The 14,339-nt window shown below is 48.5% G+C and overlaps 1 protein-coding gene across 16 annotated transcripts in view; it reads left to right on the forward strand.

Moving 5' to 3' along the window:
* The first annotated feature begins 5,270 nt into the window (after positions 1-5,270).
* The window catches only part of FHOD3 (formin homology 2 domain containing 3), a 471,758-nt gene continuing 462,689 nt past the window's right edge, over positions 5,271-14,339 (forward strand). For 11 of the 16 annotated variants that reach the window (XM_045458602.1, XM_045458603.1, XM_045458606.1 and 8 more), the window contains exon 1: positions 5,274-5,601. In XM_045458602.1, coding sequence (XP_045314558.1) covers positions 5,437-5,601 — 165 coding nt within the window. In that variant the 5' untranslated portion in view covers positions 5,274-5,436. Of the gene's footprint in view, positions 5,602-14,339 lie in introns of all 16 variants that reach the window. The other 5 variants (XM_045458613.1, XM_045458614.1, XM_045458616.1 and 2 more) reach the window with 2 other exon arrangements.

The raw sequence follows: 14,339 nt of genomic DNA on the forward strand, positions 1-14,339 counted from the left end.
AATCTAGCAAGTCTTAAGCCTTCTATATGTCCTCTAAATTCTGCTTGCAAACAGAATATATTATTACATGTAGTTAGCAGCACCTGACACATGCCTCCAGCATACGGTCCCGAGGTCTCCTTAGCTAAGTCCATAGTTCATTACATACATTTTCTATCTCACAAATCACTGCAGGCAATTGGGCAGTTGTTTTATCAATCGTTTCACTGCCGCACAACACAGCTAACTGTATTCCCGGTCTTCAGTAGTAGTTCTCTTACCACTTTCCTGAGGCTAGACCTGGCTTCCTCACGTGGTAGTCTCAGGTCAACATGCTAAGAGGGTGACAGTGGATGCTGTAAGACTTCTTGGTGTCTAATTTCAGAAGTCACACAAAGCCACTTCCAACATATTCTATTTGTCAAAGTAAGTCACAAAGTCACTTGTATCCAGGGAGTGGGGAAATAGTCCCCATATTTTTAGGGAGGAAGTGGAAAAGTCAGATTGCAAAGTGGTGGGAATAAAAGGAGGGGGAAGAATTCCTATGGCCATTCTTGCAAGCAAAACGACCACATGAAGACAAGTGTGAGGACACAGAATGAAGATACTTTCAGATACAAAACTTCTCAAAAACTTATCTTTTCAGGAAACCGCTAGGGTATGTATTTATAAAAATTGAGAATATAAACTGAGGAAGAATAAGACAAGTTAATGGAACCAGGAGCAACCACACAAGAGAGAAGCCAAGGAAATCTCTAGGAGGATAGGGCTGAGAGAGCCACATTCCAAATGAGAGCAGGAACACGGAGGAGACCCGGAGGAATATCTCTGAAGAGGGCATCTTATGGGAAAATACAGCACTGAGAAATTCTTTGACAGTATTGAAAAAGGTATTTGCAGAGCTGTTGTCGGATATGAGAAGACCTAACCAGCTGTTCAAGAAACAAAAAATAAGCAACTGAAAAAATTAAAGCAAATACTAACTTCAGAAAAACAAAAAGTTGTGCAAGAAAGGCCATGTAATCGTGTGCACTACATAGCACAAAAATGAACAGTATTAACACAATCATCATTTTAAAAAATCACTGAATAGGAATTTAATTAAAACTGTGATAAAACTGTAATGGGAAGATGGAGATAGGGAAATGGTCTGTAACGAAGCTAAAATCCTCATTTAGCACGACAAAAAGCCAATGTATTGTCTAAAATTCATAGATCAGAGTATATCAGTGTACTTACATTATTTAAAAATGGGTGCCTCTGGGGCACCTGGGTGGCTCAGTCGGTTAAGCGGCCGACTTCAGCTCAGGTCACGATCTCGCGGTTTGTGAGTTCGAGCCCCGCGTCAGGCTCTGGGCTGATGGCTCAGAGCCTGGAGCCTGTTTCCGATTCTGTGTCTCCCTCTCTCTCTGCCCCTCCCCCGTTCATGCTCTGTCTCTCTCTGTCTCAAAAATAAATAAAACGTTAAAAAAAAAATTAAAAAAAAAAAAATGGGTGCCTCTGAGAAGTGGGGGGGGGGATGGGAGTTGTAAAGTAGGGAGCTGATTTTTTTTTTTGTTATAATGTTTTATGACTCTTGACCTTTTAAATGAAAAGAAAGCATTAAATTACTAAAAAAAGAATGATTTCAAAAAATAAATTGAAAAAACTACATTGGTTATTAATCAGGAGAAAAAATGTTGCTCAAAGCACTTTCAAGGGAGTGGTCAGGGCAAAAATCCTTAGAAGAATTAAGGATAACTTACATCATTAAATTTTTAAAGGTTTGACTTCTGATGCCAGTCACTCTTTGAAGTTTTAAGACTAAAACTGAGTAAGGCAATTCCAATCCTGGAAATCTTATAGTTTTTAGAGCATAGGTAAAATATAGGTAAATAAAAATATAGGTAAGCATGTATGAAAGGTGCTACCAAAAGGACATGTAGAAAGTAGTCTGGGACCACAGAAGAAGGAGAGACCATCCGTGTTTGGGGTAGAGTTGGAGATGGCTTTCTAGAAGAGCTGACCTTAGACATGAGTGGCGAAGAGTAAGTTGGTTCAGCTGGCCAACCAGATGGGATAGAACATTCCTAATTGAGAAGCTCACTGGGAAAAATCCCAGTGTGTTTGGGGAAGGATAATAAATTCAGTGTGTCTTGAAGCAGGGCATGAAGGGGGGAATGACCAGACACGAGTCTGGTGTGGTAGACTGCGGAAGATCTTACAGGTTCTCGTAAGTCAAGTTAAGGGAGTTGGCGTGTAAGGATTCTTCCCTAAGGTGTGACACATTAAATGCACATCCTTGAATGCTCACTGGCTCTGGGGAAGCCAGTGGCAGATCAAATGTAGGATTCGCACCTGAGGAGGGGAGACCTCCCCCTAGAAGACTAGCATAGGAGTGAGAGCTAGACAGGAGGACAGAGTTGAGAAACGTTTTAGAGACGGATTCAATGACAGGTCATAGCGACCAATTGCAAGATACAGGAGTTAAAGATGACTCTGGTGTTCACTCATTCATCAGGCATCTCTTGTGTGCCTTTTCTGTGCAGAGCACTCTGCCAGGCACTGGCAGAGGTGGGGGGAGTAATACGATTGAATGTAGTATGGTCATTGCCTTAGAGGAGCTTTTAGTTTAGTGGAAACACAGGAATAAAGTAACTGTAGCTGTGATGCTCTATTCTCAAGGATACCAGAGCCCAGAGGTATGGGTGGAGGAAGACGCTGCAGAGGAGGAGGAGGGAGGCAGCCCAGAGTCGGTATAACTATTGAAGGTGAGGGAAGAGAGTTTGGGAAAGGGGTGGTTCATGGTGACAGATGCTGCTGAGAAAGTGGGCAGCAGGGCCCAGGTGTCCCCTGGATGAGGCAATTAGGATGGCACTGATGATCTCAGAACAGCAGGGGCTTGCCCACCAGGTGTTGTGGGATGTGGAGCCAAGAGGTAGTGAGGATGCTGAGAGATGAATATAGCTCTTTTCTTCCGAGACTGGTCAGGAAGCAAAGAAGAGATAAGCCAGCGAGAGGCAGGATTCATAAAGGTGCAGCTTTTAAGATGGAAACCATTTGAGTGTGTGCGTGTGTGTGTGTGTGTGTGTTTCACCAGGACCAGCTGTGTAGCTTGTGGAGCTGACGGCACCATGAAAATTTGGGGTGTCTTGGCTACGTCATTCAGAATTGTAAGACAGCAACAGCAGAGCCTGAAGCCAGTGTGGGGCTCTTCGAAGTGGAGGGCTCTGTGTGACTGCACTGGTTGTAGGCAAGGAACCCAACCCTGAGGCACAGGGGAAAGAGCCCAGGGAGGAGGGAAGAAGGGGGCTACTTCAGTAACAGAGCTGGTCCCAGAGCAACTGGGAAGGGAGGGACTCAGGGTCCAGATGGAGATAGAGCCTTCAGGAGGAGGAAAAACAAGGCTTTGGTTATCTCTTGAGATGTGGGAGATGGAGGGTGGGAACGGAAGGTGGAGAGGAGGGAGTGTTGGGAGGGGAGGACTTTGTGCTAGAGACAAGTTTCTGTACTGAATAAATCTGTAGGTAGAGGAAAGGGACAGAAGCTTTTGGCTGCCTAAAGGCAGTGGGGAGCCAGCCTCATTGGGCAGTGCTTAGGGGCCTGGGGTGGGGGTAAATGGGTCACTGAGGATTGGTTGCACTGTCCACAGGCATTGGCAAGATGGGGCAGGGGCAGGAACCTGCCCAGGATCTGACAGGTGGGAGAAGCCCAGGGAGCAGTGTGAAAAGGAGGCCTTGAGATGATAGGTTGGGATTCATTTTGGGATAGTGACGATGGGAAATGAGGTGGCCAGAAAGACCAGAGGGCTCTCTCAGTGGGCAGGGAGTTGGGGTTCAAAAGTAGGAGGGTAGGAGGCCCCTGGTGAGGGAATAGAATTTGGGGGTTTAGTATTCTGGCCATGAGCTGATGGTGAAGTTGCTGTAGGGGTCTGCCCAGAGGACTCCTTCAAAGGGTTAAGGAGCAAAAAGTAAGGAGAGCTAGGAGTTCTGCTGGAATGAATAGAAGTGTCCTGGCTGATTGTTATTTTAAGACCAGGTGGTAAGTGTTGCACATGCAACATGGAGAGGGAAGGTTAAAGGTGCCGGTGAAGGGGCTGGAGGGGTGGCTGGTTGGCTCAGTAGGTGGAGCATGGGACTCTTGATCTTGGGGATTGCGAGTTTGAGCCCCACCTTGAGTGTAGAGATTACTTAAAAATCTTAAAAAGAAAAAAAAAAGTAAAGGTGCCAAGTATGGGACAAGGATTTATTTCTCCTTGAAACCACAAGAAAAGGAGAGAGACATTATAGAGCCGCCTTGTTAGGACGTGGATGTGAAGAGCGATTGGGTATTATCCCGGTCATCTGTACGAGGTATGAGGCACCACGAACTTGGCCACAGCCTGCGAACGGAGAAAACTGTGAATTCTTATTGGGAACGAAGGGGGTCGCCCGCGAGCAGCGAGGAGAGCGGTGGGAGGCCGAGAAGAGCCCCGAAGCTCCCGCGCGGCCGAGGTGGGCTGTGCAACCCTTTCCTCCACGTCCCTCGCTTGCGAGCAGGTCACTAGCTTTCCATCGCCCCTCTGCATCTCGGTGACCTCATCCGAAGCGGTCCTCGCGGCCCCACAAGGTCCAGTTAGGGTATTCGGGGACCTAACTGGTCAAGAGGCTGCGGTGATACGGAGGGTCAACTAGCACCCACCAGGTGGCCCCGGTGTCACGCCTGGCGCTGGGGTCCTGGAGCAGAGCGGCGCAGTCCCCCAGTCTTCGCTCCTAGCGCCCCCTGGGATTATCTGTTAGGAGCTGCTAGGGTTCCCCGGCTCACCCTCCTCCTCCTAAACTTCTTTCTTCCCAAGGGAAACCTCCGGGTAACCCTCGCCTGGGCTCCAGGTGGCTGCCACCCCGTTTGCTTGCGGGGGGGCTGGCTCCCTCCTCTGCAGGTGCCCATCTGGGGTTTTCCAAATCCAGGCAGCAGGAGCCCCCCACTGCCGCCTTCATTTGTAAGGGATTAAGTCTTCTCGCAGATGGGGAAGACCCGCAGCTTCCCCGAGGGGTGCAGCTCCGACGGTGCTCCCCACGCCGAGGGACGCTGGTGCAGCAGGCGGCCCAAGCGGCGCCCGCGCTGCCGGAGTCAGCCCGCCGGGGATCCCCGCCCCGCCGCGTCTGCCAGACGGCTTGGCGAAGGGCTGCGGATGCCGCGGGAGCGGTTCTCGCTTTCCCTTTCCCGGCGGCAGGCTCCGCGGTCGGGGCAGCGGGGCCGGGCGCGAGGGGACTGAGCAGGGGAGGAGCCGGAGGAGGGGACAGAGGGGCCTGTCGGCCCCGCCCCCGCCCCGCCCCCCCGCGGCCGGAGCCCGGGCTGCAGCCGGGCGCGCCGGAGCCTGAGAGCCCGCGAGCCAGCGATCGGCGGCCGCGGCCTCCCCTGCTCGCGGTGTGACCCCGGCGTCTCGGCCCGCGGCCCCGCCGATCCCGGCGCCCGCGCTCCCAGGGGCAGGGATGCATCATGGCCACGCTGGCTTGCCGGGTGCAGTTCTTGGACGACACGGACCCTTTCAACAGCACCAACTTCCCCGAGCCCAGCCGGCCGCCGCTGTTCACGTTTCGCGAGGACCTCGCTCTCGGCACCCAGCTGGCCGGGGTCCACCGGCTGCTGCGGGCGCCGCACAAGGTACGGCCGACCGATGCGGGCTGGGTTCTCCGGACGCGGCCCCTGCTGCGGGGCGCGCGGGGGTGGGGGCGCCGCGGGCAGGCTCGGATAGGCGCGGCCCCGGGGGACTGGCGCCCAAGGGCAGACCTCCCCCCTTCCCGTTAGGTAGAGGGGCCGGGGGCATCCGCCGGCTGGCGCGGGATTTCCCGGGCGCGAGAGGAGGACAGCCTTGCGCTCCGGCCCAGAGCCGGAGCGGGCGGGGCAGAGCAGGTGCCGCGCGGGCCCGAGGCGAGATGGAGAAGGTTCCCCCGCGCCGCGCCGTTAGCTCGGCTGGGTGGGCGGGGTGGGGCTCCGATGCCGGCGGTGGGCCCTGGTACCTGGGCCGGCGCCGAGCCTGGAGCGGAAAGAAACCGGGCCCCGGGGGACTCAGGTCTAAACCTCTCAGGCCTCTGGGGCCGCTGCGGGCGGCCGCGCGAGCCTCACGACAAAGCACTCTTCCTGGGGGACACCGCCTCCTCCTCCCCCGCGGGGCATCGCGGGGGATGCCGACTGCGCACTGAGATCGCTCTCGGAGTAGCCCCCTTTTCTATGGAGAAGCAGGTGGCCTTGGGAACCTTGGAGAAGCGGTAGCTGTGGGAGGAGGGGCGGGGGCGCGGAGGGGCGGCGCGCTCACAAAGCCAGAGCCTCGCAGCCCGAAATGAGTGTCCCCTGGGAAGAATGGCTTCTCAGTCCACCCGATAGAGGCTTTTTTCTTCTTTTCTTCTTCTTCTTCTTCTTTTTTTTTTAACCCTTTGCAGGAGGACAGGCATCTTGCAAAGTGTGTGTTGCAAAGAGCTGGGCATTGAAAGCTAACCATTTGGTTACTCAAGACAGCCCTCCCTCCTACTTAAACAGATTGCACCTTGAAGAATTACTTACCGGCACTTTTTTTTTTTTTTTTTTTTGCTTGGGTTCATATCAAAGCTTGGAGATGATTTATTCATTGAGGATCAACATTGATAAATATTTGGAAGAGATAACCCTTGATACCAAAAAGAACAAAATTGATTTTTCAAAATTCTTTAGATTTCTGTGTGATGTTCACCTGCCTTGGAAGTAGAGAGGGAGTTTGCATGTGGAAACTGGTGTACTTGGGCAGTGCTGTTAGTGTATCAATGCTTTCTCTCCTTAATTAGTAACCTGCTTTCAGGAATGAGGAATGGGGCAGTTCTGTCTCATTCTCTCCGTGTTGGTGCAGAGTGGATAACGATCACTGTTTGGGGGAACCTCTCTGGCCATAAAAGCAGGATGGATTGGGAGATGGAGGGACAGAATGATGTAGTGTGAATTCAGCGAATCAGAATCACTTTTGTAAATTATTTGGTTCTTCTTAATCAGTAGATTGAGTTGAAAGTTTCAAAGGACTTCTTTTGGCATCATGATACTCCATTCATTACGATCACTGATTACAGTGATCTTTTGTTGAAACCACAGAAGGCTCATAATTGTGGCCCTATGACCTTGAAGTGGTTTTCTTGGATTTCAAACCCTATATACATAGGTTGACCTTTCAAGCTGGAAGCTAAAGTTCTTTTTTATGTTTCTATAGAGTAGCCCCATAGTCCTGATCCAGTGTTCCTCCTCTGTTCTGGTAGGAGGAAATGATGATGCTCCAGCATTGGCCTTCCCCCCCCCCCTCCCCCCCGCCCCCAGCTAGAAGCCACAGAGCTGAAGTTGCACTGGCTCACAGAATGTTCTGAGGTGTTGCCTGTAGAACAAGAAGAACCTGGAGATAACCTGTAGAACTCCTTGACTCCTGGTCTTGGCAGCCAGCTATGCTTGGTCTCAGCGTCTTTTGCCCAAAGACCCCTGCAGTATATTCAGATGTTTGACATTGTTTTTCATGTCTAGAGCTGAGTGATTGGCTGATTCTATTAGCCAGGGCTCTGCAGAGCAGAATTCAGTGCATTTATATGCGTCGGTGCACATTCATGTTTAAAAATGCTCATTAATTTCCAGCAGAGAATCTTAAAATTGGATGGTCCCCCTGTGATAGAGCTAACGAGTTGTGAGTCACTGTGCAATATCGTTTAATGCTACATACCTCTGTGAATGAGGCTACTTTTAGGGTCCCTATTTTGCAGATGAGGAAACTGTGGCAGAGAGCAAGTAAGTAACTTAGTTTTTTTTGCTAGGACTAGAGAGCTGAGATTCAAACCCTGGGTCTCAGCCCCCAGTGCTGCTCTGCTCCCTGGACCAGCAGTGTGGGGTGGGCGGAAGTCGTGGGGGTTCCACTGCATTACCTTGGAGAGCTCACCAAATCACCTTTGTGTGCCAGGTACTTTTTGGCCCGGGGCAGGTGAATGTTAACAGGCATGAGTAAGAGCCTTGAGGCAGAATTCCTGGCCTGGTAGATTTCAGAGTAGAGGTGGAAACAAGTAGTTACCATCCTTGCTGTGAATTAGCTGATGGTGAGGCAACCCAGAGCTCTCACTCCAGACCCCTGCCCTGAGTAAGCCTTCCTGAAACACAGGGAATGCTTCTCTCAGGTCCCAATGAGCCTGGCCTTGGCAAGATGGGGAGTTCCTTGTGGGAGGGCAATCTGTGTGATGGAAAGGATGGAGAAGCCTGACTGTGGAACATGCAGACACCCTCAGTGTACCCAGCTGTCCCACACTTTCAACACCCTGTGGGGAGTAAACTTTTGCTTGAAGTAGATTGTACACACAGAAGAGTGTGCAGGGCATAAGTGAGAGGCTGGATGGACGGTCACTTAGTGAACGCACCTGTGTAACCGGCATCTAGAAGGCCCTGTGGAGGGTTCTAATTTATGCAGCCCCCCCTAAGAGTCTCCTGTGCTGGGAACGTTTGAATTGGATCTCTCAGGCCCTTCCCAGCCAAAACTTGAGTCTGTGCATCTTTTTCTAACTTAATAATCTATTAATTTAGCTCATGTCTGCTGACTCCTTTAGAAGTTAGCTGTTCACTTAACTAAACCACTGTCTCGGACAAAAATGATATATTGTGCTTATTATGCTTTGTCTTTTCCAAAATTGCTAGTCATTCCAGGGAAGATAAGTAAATTAATGACGAGTGTGATAACAAAAAGGTCAAAACAGATGCTGTAGACTCACTGGGGAGATGTTCATTTTGGTGGTTATATGTTCTGTCTGGCCTAGGTAAGCCCTTTTGTTCTCAAATGTTGCATAAATAGGTGTTTATTTCTGGTTCAGTGTTCTAAGGAATTATAATTATAGGACCTCTAATGTAGAAAACTATACAGTAGAATTAATAAATCATATGCCTTTCACAATTTGAATGTTTTGGGGTTGATTGATAATGAAAGACTACGGATTCTTGTTTCCTTTTCATAGACAAAAGTGGAATCGTAGGCTATTTTTACAAACTAAGTGATAACCAGCTTATCTGTTACAATGGCAGTTAAGACTTAGTAATTCAGTTCAGGAAATACTTCGGTGCCTTATGTGGACCAGACAGAGTGGAGTGATAATAGTGACTGTGTTCTAGGCGCTTGCCCAAGACAAGGAGCATTCTAGATAGGCATCATTTCGCCAAGTCTATGGATCAGGTACGGGCACTCTTGCATTCCGTGGCAGAAGAGACCCAGAACAGAAGGAATCTACCTGGTCACACGAGTGGGAAGTTCCAGGGTTGGCATTCCACACCAGGCCTCAGCTCTCAATGACTCCACTTTTGTGTCTTGGATGTCTTCCTTCCAGGCAGCCTGTCCATTTTCCAGAGTTCCATCTCTTGACTGTATTGTGTTCATTTTTTTCTCACGACCTCTGTCTCTGTGGTCGCCTCCCTGTCTCAGCTGTTCCACCTGCAAAACAACAGATCGCAGTGAGAATTAGAGCCTTGGTCCTTCAAGGGTGGGCTGGGCGTCACCTAGACTCCTCTTAGAAAGGGGCTGTCAGCCTCCCAAGACCTGTTGAATCAGGATGTGTATTTTTTCCAACATGCTTTGGTGATTCCTAAGCAGCATGGATTAGAGGTCATTTAGGTCAGGCTCTCAGTATGTGGGGCTCTCACTGTCTCCCCTGTTACAGATCAGTTCTTTGAGGGAGAGACCTGGCTGGCTACTTCTCCCATGTTTTTCTTGAAGCTGAGTAGTGCGAAGATGGAGTGTGCCCTAAGTTGATTGATCGGTGTTAGTTATAGAACACAAATCCACTGGTATTATTGCTGTAATGAATTTCCACCTTAATCCTCTTACGGGACACATCTGTTTGCTACATTACATTAAGATTTTTAGAAGATGAGATCATTAGTAAAGTTGGCAAGAGTGTTGTGGCACAGAGCATCTTAGGACAGAAGTGTTTAAGAATGTTGTATGAAGTGCTGAGAGCATCTCTGTGCAAGCCGAGGTGAATCTGACTGTACCGTAATTAGCTCAGTTGGTTGGAGCCACGCTATTGAGATCAGGATCATGGGATTGAACTCTTTATGGGTCAGTTGGCTTTGCTTCATGCATGGCCACAGACGGCATCGGTAACCCAGCCGGACGCCCTGCAGGTGCTGTCATGGCTTCCTGCAAGGATGTGGTGTGGAAGGGACTGGCAGAAATCTTTGGGGGGCAAAGGCTAACACATAATGGGAATGTGCTGGGCACTACACTGTAGGCCTTCATGCATAACTTCATTTATCCTCATAACAGCTCTAGCAGATGGACAATAGTATCCGCAAGTAACAGGTGGGGAAACTGAGGCACAGGGAGACTAAGCAGGTTATCTAAGGCCACACCGCTTTTAAGTGAAAGAGCTGAGATTTAAGGTCGTCTTTTTTTTTTTTTTTTTCCTCCAAAGCCTGTAGCCAAGTGTGTCCCATTATTAGAAAGCCAGCAGCAGAGCACACGCTCTCTTGTGCAGGGGAAGCACAGGTGGGGGAGGGGGGCTGCCTGCGTTGCCTTCACACGCGGCTGCCTGTCACAGGGCTGGGACTTAACCGGTCGTGCTCTGGTAAGTCCTTCCAGCATTGGAGCTCTGTGAGGCCATGCCTTTTGTCCTCGGAGTCCAACCTGTTTCCCTCTGGAAAACAACAGGCCAGCCTGCCCCCGCCCTCCCCCTCCGGACTCTGAAATGTTAGTTCTTAATGGTGGCAGATTTAAAACTGATTAACATGCTGAGGCCAACGCTGAGCTCCCCTCCCCCAGCCTTCTTTCTCCTCCAGGGTTTATTTCTCTCTGAAGATGAAACTTTGAACGCTTGCGAACCTTTTTGTCCTGAGCCAGTCACCACTCCTGGCAACCTCCCCACCTCATCTCCAGGTGACGCCCCTGTGGTCTGTGGCTGGCTCAGGAATGTCCCCAGTTTTACCTGGCTTTCTAATCAATGTAGCTGCTTCCACTTCTGGGGGACATTTTCAGAATCTTGTGTTTGTCAGCATCTGCTCCTTTAGAGAGACAAGCAGATTGCTTTTTGTTTTTATTTTTGCTTTATTAGCTGTTTTATTGGGAAGTGTTTCTGGATCTTGTTCTGAACTAAGTAAGAAAGAATGGGGAAAATTAAGCTACAATGAATGTTAAACCTCACTGCAGGGGTGCAATCAGCAAAATCCAGATTGTGGGAAACTATGGTTTCTCCAAAAAATTAAATTGCAAAGAAAAAAAAGATGGAGGGGAAACTTAGATTAAAAGAGATTCAAGAGATATATCAACAGCTGATTGCAATGCGTGGCTAATTGGGTCCTAATTCGAAAAACACGCGGTGAATAAATATTTGAAATCATTAAGGAAACTTGAATGACTATTTGGTATTAAAATTTATTAAGTTTAAATTAATGGTACATTGATTTGATGTTAGAAATTATTAAAATGTGATAATATTATGGTTATAGTTAAAGAAAGTTTATATTTTTCAGAGATACATACTGAAATATTTATGGGTGAAATTATATGATATCTGGAATTTGTTTCAAAATAATCCTGGACGAGAGGCAAGGTAGGCGGGTGAATGTACAGATGGGGCAAGATCGACCATGAGTTAACGCTGAAATATGGGTGCAGGAGGTGGGTCATTATACTATTTTCTATACTTTCGCAGATGTGGAACTTTTAAAATAAAAGAGCTAAAAAATTAGGTTACAAGTTCCAATGTCCCCTTTGGGATCAGAGTCCTTTCATTAAGTGTCACTGGGTGTCCTGAGTGTGTTTACTATGGCCGAGATAGCCAGTTTTTCTGTAGATTTTTTGTTATGCTTCCACTGATATTTTTCTTCCTACCCTGATGTTTATGTACTCCTTAGGATCTTTGAAAGCAAGTATGGGACATCAGTCTTTTTATATTTAGGGTATCTTTCCAGGCTCAGTCAATTCTTTTTTTTTTTTAATTTTTTTTTAATGTCTATTTATTTTTGAGACAGAGACAGAGCTTGAGCAGGGGAGGGGCAGAGAGAGAGGGAGACACAGAATCCGAAGCAGGCTCCATCCAGGCTCTGAGCTGTCAGCACAGAGCCTGATGCGGGGCTCAAACCCATGGACCGCGAGATCATGACCTGAGCCGAAGTTGGACGCGCAAACCGACTGAGCCGCCCAGGCGCCCCCAGGCTCAGTCAATTCTTAAGATGAAGTCAGCAAGCATCAGTTATACAAACTCTTAGTTTGGTAAAAGAAGTATTAACGTAGAGATATTATACGTGTAGCTTCAGTAGCTGCCCGTAAATTTTTATCATTAAACTGACACATTTGCTGAGGCTATACTGAACGACACCGGTATAAAGGTACTCGGTTTCCCAGTGGCTTTTGGAGCCTGTGACTTACTCTCATGGCCACCCGCAGGCTCTTACCTGATTCCCAGTGAGTCAGTTCTACCTCCACCTTTAGTATGCCTCAAGAGAGCATAACGCGTGCATGGCAGTGACGTTGTAACGTATATGAAAATGTAAGTTGATTGTATACGTTGGCATTCGTACTGCCAGCTTTTGATTTCTGTGGAGAGATTAAACCATGTCATGGATTAGCTATTGGGAAGGGGGAAGATTTAAAAAAATTTAAAAATTAAAAAAAATTTAAACAATAGATTACCATGCATCAGCGAAATTATATACCCAGAAGTTTATCTATTTTTAGAGCCACATAGGAACAAATGGAATCTACATTGTATCTGTTTACAACTTGGGGACCTACTTTGCTTTTCACCACTTAGATTTGTAACCAGAAATTAAAATTTCAGACTCTAAGGGAAAATGTTTAGAACTTAATATCAGGGGGAAAAAAAATCTCGAAATTGTTGAACACATGGGGAAAAGGGAAAATGTTAAACGTCTTGCAATTCAATATAGGACAATGGTTCTAGATTTGGCAAAAAGGACACAGAAAAATGGATTTGTTGATCACTTCATCCAACATTTTTTTAAGTTTATTTACTTATTTTCAGAGAGAGAGAGAGAGAGAGCGAGCAGGGGAGGGGCAGAGAGAGAGAGAGGGAGAGATAGAATCCCAAGCAGGCTCCACGAAGTCAGCGCTGAGCCCAACTCGGGGCTTGAACTCATGGATTGTGAGATCATGACCTGAGCCCAAATCAAGAGTCGGATGCTCAACCAACTGAGGCACCCAGGCGCTCCACTTCCATCAAGTATTTTTAACATTCTTGGAAAGAAAAAAAAAAAAACCCAGAAGAAGACTTTGCTGTTACTGACTAGGCTACTCTGCATCTTCAGGCACCGGTGTTATGGCAGCGAATGAAGTGCCCGGGGCCTTTACCAGAGTGCACAGGACATTCCAAAGATTATTTTGAAGTTTTCGGAATAGAAGATGTGACTGACGCATCTTCTGTCTGATACATCAGATCCCAGGAGCGGCTTGGGGCTCGTGGCGGATGCGTTGATGGGCAGATGCTCCTGAGTGGCCAGACACTGACATGTTTAGAGCAGGTGCAAGACTGAGCAATGGGTCCTTGGGGGAGCGGATGAGGAGGAGGGTCCTTTTGGCCAAGCCGGAGTCACATGTAGCACCGCTGCCATTCACGTTGTCTGCTCGTGCTGGCCAGTGATTTGACTAGAGGAGTTTATACCGCTTTGGTACCAGTTTTGTTTTCTCCAGGATTTGAGCTCACCTTCCCCAGTCCTCCCCTCATGGTAATTGTTACTCCAGAGCCAAAGGTAAATCCCTCACAACTCAGGAACACACATGTGTGGTGGTGGTGCTGAGGTGGAGACAAGTGGTTTCAACAATGCTTCCTTCCCCTCTCCTATTGTAATTTCATTAAATGAAATTCGGTATTCAGTGTACCACACCCTGAAAAACCCAGCTTTCAACCCTTGTGAATAATTATGAGGGAACTTCTGTCTGGTCCTCTGATTTGCCCACGCAGGCTGCGTGCAGCTGGGTGGGGCTCGGTGCTGGACTCCCCTGGAAAGCCGCTGACTGAAGACAGAGGTTGACGATACCCCAGTCGTAGGGAATGTGGGGGGGCTGGGAGCACAGTCTTGGTGGTGCCGCCCCAAACCACTTGTGTCCACAGCCCTGGAGGGGTGTTTCTGGGCCGTGTGCTCCATTGTCCAGCAGTGTGTTCTTGTGCTGACACCCCACCGTCTTACTGACTGTGGTTTACAGGAAGTTGTGATATCTGTGGGGTAGAGGTCTTCCCCTGGCCTTGGAACATAGCCACTGATAGGAAAAAATGGTTCAAGAGGGTCCCTTTAATGGATTTTAAGGTGAAGGAATACCGAGGAAACAGACCTGTGTGACCCATTAAAGAGGAAAAAGAGAGTCAGAATACTTCACTCCTCTGCTCCAAACCTCCCTCAACCCCCTGTCCTTG

This window comes from Leopardus geoffroyi, chromosome D3, assembly GCF_018350155.1.
Source record: "Leopardus geoffroyi isolate Oge1 chromosome D3, O.geoffroyi_Oge1_pat1.0, whole genome shotgun sequence".
Taxonomy (NCBI): Eukaryota; Metazoa; Chordata; class Mammalia; order Carnivora; family Felidae; genus Leopardus; species Leopardus geoffroyi.